Consider the following 18,722-nt stretch of genomic DNA (forward strand, 5'->3'; position numbering starts at 1 on the left):
ATGCCTCAGGATGTGGAGGAGATGGGTTGAGGGCACTCTTACCTCACTGAGGTGGGACTTCTAGAGGATATTTCGACTGGCCCTTATTGGGTCAGTGAGGCTGAAGAACTTTTTAGTCAAAACTAGTAGTGAGAGCCTATCACTGATGATCTTAATGATTAATTACTGGGCTGTCCTGATTACTGGGAACAACAAAGAGAGTGGCTTGTTTTTCTCTGAAGCAACCTTTGTTTCCTGTGTGCATGATGATGCAGTGCAGAATTATGCCCATTCCTGCCTCTTCCTTTGTATTATAAATGGCCCCAAACTAATTTTGTGGACTAATGTGTCTGGCAGAGAAATGTTGCTCTTCGTTGCCAAGACAGAGGGTAAGAGAAAAGCAAAAAAGTGGAAGCTTCATAGTAACACCATTTGTCACTTTAAGCTATTGCATTCTGACTTTTAGCCCTGATGCCAAAGGCTGAGGGAGGTCATTCATATGAGTCTTTAAAGAACATGTAGAAAGATGTGGTACCAAATGCAATTGATGTATGCATTTCAAAAGTTTACCCTTTTATAAGCCATGTGTGCCCAGCATGAACATAAAAGTGTAACTCTGCAGCTGATGGGTATATTAACATTTTAACCTAGTGAGCTATACCATATTTCACAAAAAGTATCTTTCATAAGACACTATTGTTATATTACTATTGAGACGCAGGAAGGGGGTTTATTGGTGGTTTTATTTTTGGCATATTTTGGTTGTCACAGCAGTTTTGTCACTGTGGCAGAAAATGAACAGTTGAAGTTACAGTTTGTGATTGGCAGTGCAGCTAACTCATTAGCCTGTCAAGGATTGGCACTTCAGTACGTGCTGGAGGGGAAACACATGTTCCGTTTCCATAATGAACTGTATAAAATTCTTCCATTAATGTGGAGCTGAGCCTGACTTTGAGATGACAGGCTCTTGCCTCTCCTTGCTAACATTACATGGAGCTACAAGATATTCTGAGTGTCAGCTTTTGGCTTCCTTCACTTTTTAATGCCAGCAAACTAAAATGAAATTCAGAATTGCACTGAATAAGGGGGTTTCAGCCTGTTGTTGCTGGGTTATCATTAAAGTACAGATAGGTAATTCTTCACTAAACATCAGCCAAATCCACTGTCCTGAATGTCATTTACTGTGCATTAATTTCCGCTTGCTTCTGTAATGTGTATGGGCATTGGAAACAATGTAGTAAAATGAAAGTTAAAAGGTCTGGCCGCATCGTTTGCAAAACTGTTGCAAGCATTCTTGTAACTGAAATTGACTCACACATGATCATTAATCTTCCTTAAACATGATGGCTAAAACCTCCATGCCCAGAGATGCTATATCTTTGGGTACTGGGCGACAACATCAGGGGATGGCTAATCATGCTCTGCTTGTAGACTTCTCCGAGGCTGTTGGTTGGCTGCTGTGAGAAACAGGATAGTGGACCAGATGGTCTAATCCAGCAGAGCTCTTCTTACCTTCTTGCAGCCCAATTTTTTGCCTTTATTAACTTAACTAGGAGTAAGGCCCGTTGTGGGAAGAAGTACAACGAGTTCTAGAAGGAAGCTCCAGGTGAGAGTCCTGGATGTGGCTAGTGGGGCGGCAGAGAGAAGGGGAAAATAGAGGGAGGCAAGCCATGTTTATTTCCTTCTCCTTAGCTATAAGGCAGGGCTGTCTCAAGTCATTTTGCTGCCCCAAGTGGGTAGTATGGGAGGACAGCCTCAAGGTAACAGGTATGGTTCCCTCCACCCTGATTTGGTGGCATATGGAATGTTCAGGAGAGTGCCACCACCAAAACAGAATCTCTCTTATGTAATAATTCTGTTTTGGTGGTGGCACTCTCCTGAACATTCCACACGCTCCCAAATCAGTTAGCTCCCTGATCTGTCACTCAGAAGCTGTCCCTGTCCACTGGCTGCGTTTCCTGAGTCTCACCTTCAATATTCTAAACAGTTTGCTGTTCCTCTCCCCCCAATAGCCAGTCGAAACACAGAGGTCATTTGCATATGCAGCCTGATTGGCCTTTGCCTCTAACATTCTAAACAGTTTGTTGTTGCTGTTGGGAGTCATTGAATGTGTCTGGAGGTAAAATACATATCCCAATCTTCCCTTAAACGGTCACTGGTTGCCAATCTCCCTGTGGAGCCTGGAGATCTCCCAGAAATCACCATGTTCCCCAGCCACAGAACATCATTTCCCCTACAGAAAATTTCCCAGTTATTCCAATAGCTGCTTTGGGCAGTGGATTCTATGGCATTATACCCTAATGAAGTCCCTCTGCACCCCAAACCCTGCCCTTCCCAGGCTCTACCCCTCAAATCTACAGGTCTGGCCCTCCCCTTAGTATTGCCAGCCTCCAGGCAGCACCTAGAGATCTCCAAGATCAGTTCTCTTGGAGAGAATGGCTGCTTTGGGCAATGGACTCTGTGGAATTATACCCTGCTGAGGTCCCTCTGCACCCCAAACCCTGCCCTCCCCAGGCTCTACCCCTCAAATCTACAGGTATTTCCCAACCCAGTGTTGGCAACCCTGTACCTGGCTATGGAATCGCTTTCCAGACCCTTGGAACCCAGAAGACATGGCAAAGGAGGAAGTGCTTTTCTACCTTAGTTGCCACTGCATAACCCCAAATCAACATAAGTGAGGGGTGAAGGAAACCATACCTGTTACCATGAGGCTGTCCTCCCATACTACCCACTTGAGGCAGCAAAATGTCCTGAGACAGCCCTGCCTTATAGCTAAGCAGAAGGAAATAAATATGGCTTTCCTCCGTTTTCCCCTTCCCTCTGCCACCCCACCAGCCACAGCCAGGACACTCACCTGGAGCTTCCTTCTAGAACTCGTTGTATTTCTTCCCACAACAGGCCTTACTCCTAGTTATTATAGAGAGAGATTTCTTTGGTTTGCTCATGAAAAGCAATGCTTCCAAAACTATTAGTCATTCCTGTAGCAAAGATCTCTTTCTTTCAAAACTGCTTCATAGCCCAGGTGAAAAGCCTTCAGGAAATTGATGCAGCCAGTTTTAACCAAGTGTTATCCACTCCTACTTTGAAGATGTATTAAGGATATTTTCAATTGCTTCATAAATACTAACTTGATCCTCATGCTAATATTTCATTATCAAATTTTAAATAAATAAAAAATAGTGGGGGGAAAAGCAGATACAAACAATATGAATGTCATTAATATGATGGGCAAAGATATACATATCCTGAGCGGTTCAAAAACTTAGGTCTCGAAAGAATGAATAGACATATAAGTATTTTTAAAGGCACATCAAGAATTTATTTTAAAAATAATAGTTTGCAAAGCGAAGCTTCAGTGGGGGAATAGGTTTGGTGTGTTTTGTCCTGAGAGTATAGACAAGAAATCTGAAATAACGGTGGGAAATTTTTGAACATCTTTAAAGGCTTTTAGATACCTTAACATAAATCTCAACAACCAGTGTCCAAACCACCTGGACTTTGTTTGAGGAGAGCCATTTACTCTCCAAGCAGTTCCTCCAACCCACAAATTTAATCCATTGACCTAGGTTGTTTCCATGTCCACTAGAGGCTGGTGAGCAAACAGCATTCCCCAGCATGTTCAGCATTAGCTGATGACAGTTCAGGTAATCTGAACCTCTGTTGTCAACTTTAGTTTCCAAGCATCTGAAACAAGCCTGACTAAAGAAATTCTTGTCTCCTAGGTGCATGGTTGGCTACGTTAATGCAAGTTTATCAGTATTTCTAGTGTCTGACTTTGAACATCGTTCAGAACCAACATCAAATGGAAGTGAGTTCTCTGGCTCACCATTAAAATATTGCAGGTAAAGAAATGTATGTAAAGAACACACCCAAAAAACTCTCACATTATCACTTTTGCTGTTCCTCCAAAGGTGCAGGTTTGGCAGCTTGTCCCACTGCCTTATTCCCTTTGTTCTGGCTTTAAGGCAGAGAATTAATCTTGGTTCTGTAAACAGGTTTTAGAATATCCAGTTCTTGTCAGCAGGCTTTATTGTCTGGTATTCCTTAGTAGGTAATTACTGTAGTAAGTTCTTGTTACTGAAGCACCTTACCATTGCTTGGGGGGAGGGGTCTAGTGAAGGTGCTGTTTATTCTCCTCACCTCCCAATATTAGCATATACATTTATCCTGGTACAGGACCCATAATATGCATAGCACCCTATGAGTTGCATTACAGTAGGGGAGAGGGGTGTGTCTGCACATGCTTCTTTATATCTCATTGCAACGGACAAAAACCGTCTTTCTTTTTTGTTTCAGGTATAGAGACTATCGTGACCCACCTCATGCTCCAGTACCCTATGGCTACACACTACAGTTCTGGCATGTCTTAGCTGCACGATTGGCATTTATTATTGTATTTGAGGTAAGACTTGGGACTGACACAGTGTTGCAAAATGTAAGAGTGAATGAAATTTCAAATCTGATGTTGGCTTTTGAAATCAAATTAAATTTTACAGTAAACATGTGCAGGACAAAAGAAGCATCTCTCAACCGATCTTATGTAAGAGATCCCATTTAAAGCATAGCATACTGTCCATCAAAAAAATATTTCAGGTGGCAAATCTCAACTTCAGTATTGGGATTTTAGAAGACTGAAAAAGATGTGCTATAAGAGACACATGATCAGATGGACTTTCTGACATTTTGATATTCCCACAGAAGTAGGCACTAGGAGCTGCAAATCAAATTTTAATTTTTGTTACAATTTTTAAATATAGAAAAAAATAGAGTCCACTGGCACCTTTAAGACCAACAAGGCTATATTCAAGGTGTGAGCTTTCGTGTGCAAGCATGCTTCATCGGACATTGAAATGGAATTAGAAACAACAGTCCTACATGTAGAAGGTGAGTTGTAAATTAGCATGCAAAATAGTGAAGATGTTTTTTAAACAGTTAAAAAGAATAACAAGCTTGGTTTATGGTTATCATCTGTTTGGATTCAACTGGGGGGGGAATAATATCGGTAATAAATATGTCAGAATTGGAGACTGGTGTACCCTTAATAGTGAGAATCTGTTATTAGATTCCATCCATCTACTTTCTAGCATGGAGGCAAACTTTACAGCATCTTTTTCTTTGAAATGGGGCATCGGCCTATGTTATCTCTCCCCCCCCCAGTTGAACAAAAACAGATAAAAAAATAACAAGCTTGGTTTACGGTTATCTGTTAAAAAAACATCTTCACAATTTTGCATGCTAATTTATAACCCACCCTCTATATGTAGGACTGTTGTTTCTAATCCCATTTCAAAGTCTGATGAAGCATGCTTGCACACGAAAGCTCACACCTTGAGATATAACCTTGTTGGTCTTAAGGGTGCCACTGGACTCTAATTTTGTTCTATTGCTTTAGACCAACATGGCTGCCCACCTTGATCAATTTTTAGATACGTTAGATATATTTTACTTATCTAAAGCCTTCAAGAGTAAGAGCCCATGCTATTACTTGTAGTAGCCTATTCAATTAAGGGTGCAATCCCATTCAGCAGATTGAACACTTAGAAGTGTTTAATTTTGGTCAATGTACACCAGTCTCTTTTAAAAGCTATTTTTATGTCATTTCATTTTTGAACTGGACACTGATAAGCAACACTGACCAGGAATCACATAACTAGTAGGCTGCGCTTGACATCATATCAGCTGGCTGTCATAAAAATAGAGAATAGCCCTTGATCTCTCTAAAGGGACACAGAGTTTTCTAAACATTGGTGACTGACATTTTACCAACATTAATATTTCTTATACTCAACAGAAATGTTTGCATTAGCAATAATATGATACAGGACAACATCAGAATATGTACACACAAAGATGCAGATTATACTTTTACTGTGATTTAAAGAACTCTGCTTCTGGCTTCCATGCTGAATTCACCAATTTTAAAAACTTTTTTTCCAGCACCTCGTCTTTTGCATAAAACACCTGATTTCCTATTTAATCCCAGACCTTCCCAAAGATCTAAGAGATCGAATGAGAAGAGAAAAATATCTGATCCAGGAAATGATGTATGAAGCAGAACTGGAGCGTCTCCAGAAAGAAAGGAAAGAGAGGAAGAAAAATGGAAAATCATGCAACAATGAGTGGCCATAAGTAGGTGGGTAATTTCTATAGTCCAATCCAAATAATGTGAAGAATTCTGCAGCCTTTTAAATAATCAAGATCTGAATAATGATTTTTTTTGTGACTCTGAAGACTACAGTTAATTTCTGTAAATTGTCAGTGTGTCTTCAGTTTAGTGTCTATTTAACACCAAGATCATATGGCATGATCCATCCCCACAGACTCATTTAGCTCTGTGGAGGGACTGACCTACACTGTGTGCTGTTGAAGGTCCCCTCTTCCCTCTATAGCATGAGTTGGGCCATTACTGGAGAAAGAAAATGTAGCCATATCCAGCCACCCTTGAAGTCAGATGCAAACTGATTGAACTCTTTTTTTTAATTAACTCTCCTAAAAAGGAGATAATTTTATTGCTTTTAAATTTCAGAAAAACAGGAAGGGTATATAGAGGGATTAAGAAAAGTGGTGAGTGATGTTTGAATTAGTATGTTAATCTTTTGTTAGTATTTCACAAAGTCTGTGGCTTCTTCTGCGATTGAACGATCCTCTTTCATCTTTACCTGTAAAAAATAAAGACATTAGATATGTTAGTAATGTCCTTTTGGGGTTATTATTGTCTCTTATTGCGCTTTCCGAACAAATCCTCAGGCATTGGGGTGCTTCCCTTTTTTTAATCTCTCAAGTTGTAAATTGGACCTTTTGCTGCTTCTCCATCTTCCGATTCTTTGACCTCTCCCTCCGAGCTGCTGTCTTCCTCACTACTGACCGCCATCCACTTAGCGAGTTCTGCTTCTTCCTCTAAGCTGGCGTGTCTCTTCAAAAAGTCTTGAGCCTTGAAAATGGAGTCTATCTTTTCTCTCTGGAATCAACCATCTGTAATTAATTTGATGGTTTTGCAAGAATGTGGTCAACCCTTTATATTCCTTTCTTTTCATGCGAATTTCAAATGGAACATCTTTCAAAATCCTTATGGTCTGTTCTCCGATTTTCAAAGGCATTGATGATGATGCTTTTAAAATTTGATCTCTGATGCGTTGTTTAGTAAATTTCACGACCACTTCAGCTGGCAGGTTATTTTTCTTTGTAAAGTTGGAATAGGCTCTATAGGCCAAATCCATCTCTTCTCTTAATTTTTCTGCTTCACTGCCAGTCAGTGGTGCCAGAGCATTCGCCAGTATGCTTCTGAGATCTTCTTTTTCAACCTCCTGCATACCTTGAAATCGGAGAGTCAGGTTTGATTTCTTCATTTGTAACATCAATAGCTTATTATCCTGCATTTCTTGATGTTTTTCCACTTTATTGACCTTCTTCTTGATTTTTTGCGTTTCTTCCGTTGATACCAGGCATTTTTTTGTATCTCCTCCATCTTCTTGGTTGTATCTGTCAATTGTTTCTACTGGTTGCTGAGGACACTTTCCATGTTAGACAACGTTTGGTTGATTTTCTGCATTTGCTCCAGCAGAGGGCGCAGCATCTCGCCTTCTTGTTGATTGACAGCTGCCTCAGCAGGGCGAGGGCTAAGACAGGAAGTTCCTCCCAGCCTCTTCGTCTTCTTCTCCTGCAGCTTCTTCTGCCCCGACATTTTAACTTTATTGTTTACTTTTTAAAAGTTCGTGCCGCGCAGCTTGGGAGTCAATCCCTTTCCTTCACTTTAAGCAATTTCCCAAAAGGTAATTTTCCTTTTAAAGATTTTCACTCCCCCCCTCCTCTCTTAAATAAAACAGTCTCGTTCTATCCGTGGGGGGGGCTAACCACCCTCCTCCCTTACGCTTATTCCAATGGGGAGGGAGTGCGCTTGAACCTTTGCCTTTTATTTCGATCGTCAACTCACAGTTCACCGCCAGTCACGTTCTTTTACTTTTGTTTCATCGCTTCATCACTCCGAGAAGCCGGTGGCATTGCTAGTCCCCATAAGGGGCACTACGCAGCAGGGCCTCTGGGGCATAGGGAGAGCCTCAATTTTCCGACCTTCCGATCGGTAACGAGGCCCTTCCCCGGTGCGCCCCCTGGTTCGGAGCCTTTGACTAAAACTCCTTAGGGTCTCCGCTTGTGCGGATCCCCCCCCCAACCGCGTGTGGGCGAATTGCCTCCGGGAGCGTCCCGAGAGAGCGACCACCATTCGCGCCGCCAAAACCGGAAGTCCCAAACTGATTGAACTCTGACCAGGTAAGAGGAGCTGGATGAGGACATAGGAAGTATGCATGGGCCTCTTGTTTCCAGGAAGGTGGTGGAGGGTACCAGTTTCTGTAGAATGAACTGGCCACAATAATGCCTAATTGTGTCCACCTCCCTCATTCTGGAGGTACCAGATAGCTATGTAGAGCTGGTTGCAGGGGCTATGTCTTCTAAACTGGGGGGGGGGACCCTAGTTAATTAGTTAAATCAATGTTATGTTGACATTTATTTTTAACATGTTATCACTGCACCTCAATTGCCAATAACTTTTATTAATAAATTAATATATGAGCATTTTTCCTAATCTAATGCTGTGTGGTAGGATTACTACTTCTTTTTACTTGTTTCTCCAGACAGTAGACCTACATGCTGTTTGCTTTTTCCAGCTCTGCAAGAACACTACCTTCAAGAGAATGAAAAAGATTCAACTTCAATGCATGCCACGAATAATTGACATAACAAACCAGGCAGCACATTTCAAGGTTACTACTGTGAAATCATTTTGCAATCTGCATATGATCACTATTCATAAGTCATTCTAGACAAAACAAGCATGTAGGTCCAGGTTTTAAAATGAAGAAAACTTGTGTACTGCGGACTGTTTTTCAGCCTGTTTGCTACTTTTTTGCATTATGTCCCATGTGACTTTTTCAACTGTTCAGATAGTACATATGCATTAAAAATCTGGATATGTCAGCCATGACTATATCATCTCCTACCAAGACACCCTGTTTACATATATATATATATATATAAATATATATATTCTTTTTTAGGGGACTTGCTATACCCCATATGTATAGTATATATAAGGTATATGGAGACTGTCTATTTGTAAATAGCAAAAATTAAAATATACATCTACGGCAAAGAATGTCAGATGTCCACACTCAAATATCATCAACATAAAGCCACGTTTAGCACTGATACAATGTAATACAATAAACTTTAAAATAAATTATGGATGAAATTCTTGCTTTTGTGTCTCAGTAAGTTATTCTACATAATGATATGATTACTACGTGTCAAAAGGTAATGTCATAGCAGATTCCCATCACCATGGGTTTCCCAAGGATAGAACCATCCCTCCATGATCTCCCTCCATCTTCACAGTGCAAACTGCTGAGGCTGCACTTTGAAGTGGAAAACTGACATGGGTAAAGAGGGGCTTTCCCAATGTGCTATTTAGTCTGATGAAAATTGTGCCTCTCCCCATTCATTTACACCCTGCTGGGGGGAAGGGAATAAAATGCACTTATTTTTCTCCAAGAAGGAATAAAAGCAACTGCGAGAGGAGCATTTTCAGTGGGAAAGTGGCTCAAGGAAAAAAGATTAAGAAGCCCTTCTCCCATTTCAGTTTAAGTGCTTAATTCCATTAAGATTTTTAAGGACCTTCTGAAAGAGGGTAAACTCAGTAAAATATTTGGATCTAGCTTATCGGCATGAAAAACAATAATTACTGTACTGAGCAGCCATTTTCACAGGAGATTTATTTTGACAGATTAGAAAAGATTTGTTTTGGTTTAACTATTTAATTCTTAATATCCATTGTAATATCTTGGTACAGAAGTAAAACATTTACAATTTGTAAAACATTCACAGTATAAAGGGTCTTCTGTTCAGATGTGCCAAACATTTAAACAAAACCATCTTTAATATTCCTCAATCAATTAAAGAGATGGCTACAAATATATATACCAAAATTTATCAGTTTGCTGCTTTTTGATGAGCTCTTGTTTATGCATTAGTGAAATGGGGCAATTTTCTCCAATCTACATATATTTATCAAACTGACTGTTTCAAAATTTATTTATTGGGGGGGGAGATTTCCCTTATTCAGTTTTTTTTTTAAATATGCAAATGTTTCTCAGTATCATGTACGGTAGCATTCAATGCAGTTCATTTAGAAATGTTGTTTCTAGGAATGCTCGAGTTTTTGATGACATGCAGTGTAGCAGAATGCTTCCTACAGCAATGAATCTGGATCGCTGGTTCAACCAACCTTATTCAGGACTTTCCTCCTCTGTTGGATGAATCTTTTCAACTGGTGCTCCCTACAGGCATAATGGTGATAATTTCAAATAGGAAAAAGGAAAAAAAAAAAAGAGGCTTGATGCCCATTTTTGCTTGCTTTCTTATAAAATTACAAGGCAGAGTTAAAAGGGTAAAGGTTCCCTTGCTCGAAAGCCAGTCGAATCCGACTCTAGGGTTGCGGTGCTCATCTCCGTTTCAAAGCCGAAGAGCCAGCGCTGTCCAAAGACGTTTCCGTGGTCATGTGGCCAGCATGACTAAACGCCAAGGCGCACGGAACGCTGTTACCTTCCCACCGAAGTGGTAACTATTTATCTACTTGCAATTTCTTGCTTTCGAACTGTTAGGTTGGCAGGAGCTGGAACTAGAGACGGGAGCTCACCCCATCTTGCGGCACCCGGGTCTCGAACTGCTGAACTACTGACCTTCCACAGCCTGCAGTTCAGTGTCTTAACCACTTGAGCCACCGCAGCTCCATAAGGCAGAGTTAAGTATACCTAATTAAGGCTGTAGCTGGATTACGATCATAATGTAATCGTACTTCAGTTTATTAAACACTGTATATAGAAACAGAGTATAAATATGGATCAAGTTAACAGATCTCGCATGCAGATGAGTGCTATGCAGACCAGTTCACTCCCTCCCACCAGCATTTTTGTGGGAGGTGCCTCTCCTTGGAATGCATCTACTTATTGTCAGTCTCCTGTTGAGGGCAGGGAGGGGGAATGCTGACAAAGAGATGATGAGCTGATAGCACCAACTATATAAAAATCGAGACTACTGGAAGCTTCCTATGGCATATAAAGATCTCAACACTGATTTTTATATAGATTGTGCATCCCCCAATATATCTGAGGTTAAGTTCAGAATTTAAATAAATGAATGGGCTATATAAAAATGAATGGGCACTGCCTGCATGAAGACACATGAGAATAACTCAGAACTATACTTACAAACTTAGCTTTCAAGTACATATAGTTGGACATCAGCTCCTCTTTGCCAAATAAAAGTCTAGGGTCCACCTCTTGATTTAATCCTCCTGGAAGATAGTTTAACAATATGATTTATCACAGAATATAATTCATCCATGCTGGTGCAGTCCACACATTGATACAGTCAGTTCCATGCTTGCTTCCCTTTGATATTAACAGCTTGATGGATCAGTTTTGTTTTTTGTAGCTAACGTAGAGGATTTAGAGAGACATGCTCCTGTAGTCTATTGGGTCAGCCAGTTTACTTACAGATGGAGTGATGGATTTTGCTTCTTTGGGATTGCAACATGAGTATCAATGTTTTGGGGGCTTAAGGTTCTGAAACCCAAATGCTATTCCAGAGTCATTTAGCTTACAGCAGTGTTCTACCTTTTTGCATGACAGGGTATCAAGTGCCAACTTTCAAACAAACATTTTTTCCAGTTGAATGGACAGCCATCATTGTTGTTAATTTAACTGCTTTACTGACTGGTACTGTCTTGTAAACTACCTTGACAAGGCAATATAGAGACTGCTAAATAATAAAATACAGAGCCATATACTACTGTGAACCATTTCAGTGCTTTTATCCGTCATGTACAGTGAAAGGCCTACCTGAGCAGGCCTTTCCAAGAAGTGCTTTTGTGTACCTGCTTGCCCACCACATAAAATCTCAATTTAAATGAGAATCAGTCTTGACATCTGGTACACACCTGTAGAGAGCTCTGCTTAATGCCTGATCAAGCCCAGGCATTAAGCAGAGCTCTCTACTGGGCAAGTATTGCCATAGAAAAAAGTTTAATAGAAACTGCACAGATGACTCATTAATATGTCTGTTGACTGAAGACCTAAATTTAGGGAAAAGGAAAGATTATAAAGAAACTTGAGAAGCAGCCTTCTAAATAAGAGCCTTTTATGCTCTATTAAATGCTGGTTTTACTAAACAAAAAGTATATAGCAATTCATATTTGAAACAATTGTAGAAATAAAGTCATAACCAGTGAATGTACCTGTTGATAAGCTCACAATTACTCCCACAACGACTGTGAACAGTGATGCCATCGTGCTGAAGTATAGATAGGACATGGAGTACCAATTATCATGAATGTGAGTTCTGAAAGAAAAAATATATAATTGTAATCTTTTCTCCTCAAATTATATAGTGACAATGTCCACAAACCTGTTCAAATCAAACAGTAATATAGGCATATTTAAATCAATAGGACTCACTTGTACTATTAAAATCAGTGGTATTTACTGGCAAGCAGACAGTTGCCGTCAAGCTACTCATTTCATTCAAATAAAGTTTCATCCAAGTCACCTCCTACAAGCCAGATTCTAAGGGACAAGTATTATTATATTTTTTTGCACATATGTGTTTAGTTACTAAAATGATTCTGGGAACACTAATGGGTGAAAAAGTTAAATCAGAATTGGTTGTTTTCTGCGAATCTTCACAGATTGCTTGAACTATCATCAGTCTCGTGATCGCTTTTATCCTCTTCATGCAATTTTCGCTCTGCCTTTCCTTTGTCTTTTATCAGTTTTTGTTGTTCCAAAAAAGCCCTTGCTTTCTGCGCAGAATCCGTCTTCATCTTTTTATCATTCTGATTTAATATAAGTCCTTCTGGAAATATCCATCTGAAGGGAATGGAATTCTTGTGCAGGAAAGAAGTTAGCTCTTTGTATTGTCATCTCCATTTCCATATCTCAAGTGGAATGTCTTTCAAGATTCTTGCTTCTTGTCCTTTAACTTTCAGGGGATTCCCAGTTGTTGCTTTCGGGATTGCATCTCTGATTGATCTTTTGGAGAATTTAACAAATATTTCGCCAGGTAGTTTATTTTTCTTGATAAAATCTGGATAGGTTCGACCCAAGATGGCGGCCGACAGGGAGCCTTGGTGCTAGGGCTCCTGCGTTTAGATTGATTTCAGCAGTCAACCCTAGCCAGCCAAAAAACCACCTGGAGCACACCACATACTGCCAACTATGCCAGGGGGGACAGTGGACTGCAGACCATACCAACGCCTTGAGATACCAGGACTGTTTTTGCTCAAAGGAATGTCTACCTCCCTTCCTTTGGTGTGGCCTGATTCCAACGATGCTGCTTGGAGAAGCCGCGGCGCAGCATGAGAGCTTTCCCAACAGTGCAGGAGTGAGCTGCAGGGCATCCTGGGCTCCGGTTGTCTCGGTCGGTTGTGCGGCTGCCATTTTGACAAGGCCCAACTACGGCCACCGCCACAGTGATAGTTTTGGGTGCTGCTCGTGGAAACGTGCCGGTCGGCAGAGCTGGGGCCGGGAAGCCGAGAGAGGGTCCTTACCTCCTCTCGAGGCCCCCGGACTGGGCTTGAGCTGGGGAAGCGGCGGCTGAGATTATGGCTCCTGCAGCGTCTTGATCTCTCTGGCTTGCCTACGAGGGCTGCAGCAACAGAAACAGCGAGGGCTCAGATGACAGACAACTCCCCGGGCCTCAGAACAGTGGGCCGAGAGAGTCACGGAGAGGTGGGCAGAGGCTGGAAATGTCGGCAGACAGCGGGTCCAAGGGACAAAGGCGGAGACCTATAGACTGAATTATTAGACCCAAGGAAGATCACTGGACTGGATTCAGAGGTTGGACTGCCACCTGCTGACTAGCAGCTGGCAACAGAGGCAACAGATATAGGCAATGAAGTAAAGTGGGGATAGGTTACTTTAATTAATGGGGCTGGGTAGGGACATATAAATTGATTGTGTTATTGATTGTCTTTGTGCTATTGTACTATTGATTGTTATTTCCCAATTAATTATTAATTTGATTGTCTTTGTGCTATTGTAGTATTGATTGTCATTCCCCAATTAATTATTGATTAATTTGATTGTCATTCCCCCAATTAATTATTTGACGAATTACTGGAGGCCCTATAGTGAAGTTGTTTATTTAATTGGTTTGCTACTTATATTTACAAATTAATTAATAGGAGGTTATCTGGTGCCTAGAGTAAAATTGCTATAGACTGGGGGGGAGGGAACAAAGAGGAAATAAAAAATAAGTAAATAAACAGGCTTTATAAACTACTAGATTAGGAGGGCATTAGGAATTTTTGACTGTTAACGTTGTTGTGTTCCACATGCTGGTACCCAATCATCAACAGCCATAAATTGGTGACAACGGGTCAGGGTATACCAGTGCTCTTGGGGAGGGGAATGTACAGCAATGGGGCCAGGTGGAGAATGAAGGGAAGGGGACAGAGAAAGAGAGCTCAGCCACCTTCCAGCCTGTGCCCCATCCCAAAGGTGGCGGTCAGTGGGGCTAGGAGGAATAACCCCTCTTCAACACTGGTGTTGTGCAATGCCAGGTCCATTAACAACAAGACCACAATTTTGCGGGATTTCCTCCTGGAGCAAAATGTGGACCTGGCTTGCATGACGGAGACCTGGGTACAAGATGGGGAGACCGTAGCGTCTCCCAATTGGCTCCACCTGGGTTCTCCATCCTACACCAGTCACGGACTAAGGAGCAGGGGGGAGGAATGGCTCTGCTCATATGGGAGGCTTAGTCCTTCAGGTCACTCCCACCATTGAGGCTCACAGGCATAGAGTGTGCTGGCTTTGTGTGGGAAGCTGGGGAGAGTTTGGCTATCTGGTTAGTGTACCGACCGCCCAACACACCGGCCGATGGCCTGTGATCCCTGGTTGAGGCCGTGTCTGGCTGGGCATTGGAGTACCCTAGACTGATAGTCTTGGGTGACTTCAATGTCCATGCCGATGATGTGGCTTCTCCAATGGCGATGGACCTGGTGTCGTCTGTGGCGGCCCTGGGACTCTCCCAATGTGTAACAGCCCCCATTCACAGAGCTGGTCACATGCTTGATTTAATCTTCGCGGCGGGGGTTACAGTGGACCAGATTACTGCTACGGCAGTTCCATAGTCGGACCACCATGCCCTGAAGGCCTGTGTGAATGTGGCACCCCGACCCTGTTTGGGCGGCGAGCACATTTTAGCTCACCTGCGGAGCCAAATGGACCCTCAGCAGCTTCAGATGGCCCTATGGGATCTTATGCCCCCTGGCAGCTCGTTAGATGAGCTTGTCGAGGAGTGGCAACTCTCGACTGCCATCAACGAAATCGCTCCCTGACACCCTCTGCATTCTTGCTCTAAGAGGGCTCCTTGGTATACCAAGGAGCTGCGGCTGATGAAACGAGGGCTCAGATGACTAGAGAGATGGTGGCAGCGCACTCGTGAAGAAGCAGCAAGAGCATCCTATAGGACATTTATGAGATCCTATGAGATGGTGGTCAAAGCCATGAAGAGAGAGTTCTACGTGGCCAAAGTTGCATCTGCTAGCTCATGCCCAGCACAATTGCTTAGAACTATTCGGTCATTAACAGAGCTGCCCCAGGGCAAGCCAAATGCTAGGAAATTGGATATCGGCTGTGAGGCGTTTGCAAGCTACTTTGCAGATAGTCTTGCTGCTTCACCGTGATCTCCCTGCCACAGTTGAGACAGTGAGCGAACTCAAGGCCCCATGCGTGTCTTCTAGTTCTATTCTGGATTATTTCAGTCTACACAGCCTTGTGGAAGTCAACAGATTGCTCTCAATGGTACGCCCAACCATGTGCAGCCTTGACCTGTGTCCTTCATGGCTCATAAAAGCTGGCCGTGAGGGGTTGCGAGGTGCCCTCAGGGATATTATCAACAAGTCCTTCGTGGAGGGGCTGTTCCCGGGGGAACTCAAGGAAATGATGGTCCGCCCTCTCCTGAAAAAACCATCCTTGGACCCGGCTGAATTGGCCAACTATCAGCCAGTTTCCAATTTGCCCTATTTGGGCAAATTACTGGAGAGAGCGGCGGCGATTCAGTTGCAGAACTTTATGGATGACACTTCCATGCTAGACCCATTCCAGTCCGGCTTCCGGCCAGGCCATAGGATGGAGACGGCACTGGCCGCCCTCACAGACGACCTCCAGAGGCATCTGGATCAAGGCGGCACAGTGGCACTGTTGTTGTTGGACCTGTCGGTGGCATTCGACACGGTCGACCATCAGTTGCTGATCCACTGCCTCCCCGACACAGGGATTCAGGGGCTTGCCCTACAATGGCTTGTCTCCTTTCTCCAAGGTTGGGGACAGAGGGTGGCGGTAGGGGAACAAACATCCCAGAGGTACCCGCTGGTTTGCGGGGTTCCTCATGGGGCGGTGTTATCCCCAATGTTATTCAACATCTACATGCGCCCCCTTGCCCAGATGCCCGGAGGCTTGGGTGTCACCAATATACAGATGACACCCAATTATATCTGTTGTTGGGCGGTCAGTCCAACTCTACCCCAGATGACCTGGAGCGGAAGCTTCAGGACGTGGTGGGCTGGCTTAGGCTGAGCCGATTGAAATTGAATCCAACAAAGTCAGAGGTCCTGTGCCTGAGTCGGAGTGGCTCAGGGGTAGGGATCCCACTACTGACCTTCGATGGGGCACCATTGGTGCCAGCGTCGAGGGTCAGGAGTCTGGGAGTGATCCTGGATGCTCCCTTAACAATGGAGGCCCAGGTAGCAGCCACTGCCAAGGCAGCCTTTTACCAGCCGCGGCTGATTAGGCACTTGGTTCACTTCCTCAAATGTAATGACCTGGCAACAGCCAGTTTGCACCGGCAAGGCAGGATACAAATTGAAGGTAAATAAATAAATAAATAAAATACGTCTGTCCGTCTCATTTTGCAGTGCTTCACTTAATAATTCTTTAAATTCTCCCCTTTCTGTTCTGGGATACCCTGGAAGCGTAGAACATACATTGATTTCTCCATTTGAAGCTGTAGTAGTTGCTCTTTATCAGAGGTCCGCTCTTCTTCTACTGCCTCCAGTTTCTGCTTAATGTCTTCTGTCTTGGCTTCAACTTGTTTTATGGTTTTGTCGGTTTCATCTACTCAATTCCCAATAGTTGCTTCTGGAAACAGTCCAATTTGTTGTTAATGCTAGACATCTGGTCCAGCAGAAGATGCAATGCTACTGACAACATATTGGGAAAGTCAGTGGCTACTTCTGGAGCCCAAGAAGGTGTTGCTGTGTGTGTAGTTCCTGGAGAAGGTCTTTTCTCCAGCGCCATTTTTTCCCCTCTACCCGACATTGTTTATACAAGATAAGAATCGTTCAAGGAGTCTGAAAGTTCATAAACTTATATGCACTTTAAGGTATTTTGTACCTCTTGCCTTGTTTATAATTATCTTGCCAGTATTGCCGCTTTCCCCTCCTCTTTATCGCTCATGGACCGCTCGTTATCAAATGCGGGGGGGATCCCCAACTCCTCCCCTCCCCTCTACTTCGACTCAGAGATTTAAGAGTTCACTGTGACGGCTCAAGTGGCTTACAGGGGATTTTGCTTAACTTACAGTTCAGTTTGTTTAAGTCTGTAGAGAAAACAGCTCGCCCGATAATTTGCCCGCTTCATCCGGCAAACGTCTCTGTTCGCCATAACAAGCTCGCAGTGGCGGGACCTCTCAGGGTAAGAAGTGCCTCAGTTCCTTGGCCATCGCCTTGGAAGAGGCACTCCCATGCACCCCAGGCAGAGAGCCCCGTACAGGGGCTCTAGAAAGGCTCGGACCCGTCTGAGACACCTCCCGTCTGCCACGATTTGGGGCGCCCACATCGGAGCTCGATGGAGCGCACCCAAACCATGAGTCGCCAAAACCGGAAGTTGAGTTTCTAGATATTCTCAATGACTGTGCTATGGAACAGATGGTCACAGAACACATGGTCACAGAACCTATCAGGGGAGAGGCAAGCCTGGATTTGGTCCTAAGTAACGCCCAAGACCTGATGAGAGATGTAAAACTGATTGCTGTATAGAAATATTTAGAAATATTGATTCCTATAGCTTTCATGTATCCCTTGTGTGATTCCTTTAACCTTCTGTATCTCTTGTGATGCTATAAGGTGTCATGTTCCCCCCCTTTGGAATGTACTCCCTGCTGGTTTGATTTCCTCTCGAAGCCAGATGGTCGGACCACTTGGTCAATTGCCAGGCCATAAACCAAATGCCTGCCGAAGCATGGCAGAAACACACGTACACAATGAGAATTGGAGTTGGGGTGGAGACCACAACTGCAGGTGTGGCCTCCATGACAACTGACCACTCAGGACACTTGGACACTCTCAGGCCCACTTCAATTGGCTCATGGCCAGAGTCATTTGAAACCTGGGATTGCCCTTTATCAGACTGAACACAGAGACACTAGTTCAGATTTTCTGCTTGCTGTTCTGTTCCTGTTACCTGCTGTCTGTGGACTTATTCTGGAAATGCTTTGTCTCAGCCATGTGCTCTGGGACAAAGGACCGGGTTGTGTAGCTCAAAACATGGCTGCATGCTAGCAAAGATGGACCTCTTGTTTCTAAAGATACTTGGACTATTCCAAGGGACTTGGTACTGGGACTCCTTGCCTGTGGATCACCCTGGTAACTATGTAGATCTTTAATGTTTAGTAAGGGCCAAAGAGCCATA

The 18,722-nt window shown here is 43.2% G+C and overlaps 2 protein-coding genes across 2 annotated transcripts in view; one reads left to right on the plus strand and one right to left on the minus strand.

Moving 5' to 3' along the window:
- Positions 1 to 6,108, plus strand: part of ANO4 (anoctamin 4) — a gene marked incomplete at its 5' end in the record, with an annotated part of 38,721 nt that extends 32,613 nt beyond the window's left edge. Inside the window, 3 exons of the mRNA XM_015421285.1 lie at positions 3,702 to 3,821; positions 4,276 to 4,381; positions 5,917 to 6,108. Coding sequence (XP_015276771.1) covers positions 3,702 to 3,821; positions 4,276 to 4,381; positions 5,917 to 6,108 — 418 coding nt within the window. The remainder of the gene's footprint in view (positions 1 to 3,701; positions 3,822 to 4,275; positions 4,382 to 5,916) is intronic.
- A 3,758-nt stretch (positions 6,109 to 9,866) lies between these two features.
- Positions 9,867 to 18,722, minus strand: part of SLC5A8 (solute carrier family 5 (sodium/monocarboxylate cotransporter), member 8) — a 65,062-nt gene continuing 56,206 nt past the window's right edge. Inside the window, exons 14-16 of the mRNA XM_015421286.1 lie at positions 12,266 to 12,369; positions 11,238 to 11,323; positions 9,867 to 10,307 (exon numbers count right to left, since the gene is read on the minus strand). Of these exons, the coding sequence (XP_015276772.1) occupies positions 10,257 to 10,307; positions 11,238 to 11,323; positions 12,266 to 12,369 (241 nt within the window). The 3' untranslated portion in view covers positions 9,867 to 10,256. The remainder of the gene's footprint in view (positions 10,308 to 11,237; positions 11,324 to 12,265; positions 12,370 to 18,722) is intronic.

Source organism: Gekko japonicus, unplaced genomic scaffold (genome assembly GCF_001447785.1).
Source record: "Gekko japonicus isolate JY-2015 unplaced genomic scaffold, Gekko_japonicus_V1.1 scaffold443, whole genome shotgun sequence".
Classification (NCBI taxonomy): domain Eukaryota; kingdom Metazoa; phylum Chordata; class Lepidosauria; order Squamata; family Gekkonidae; genus Gekko; species Gekko japonicus.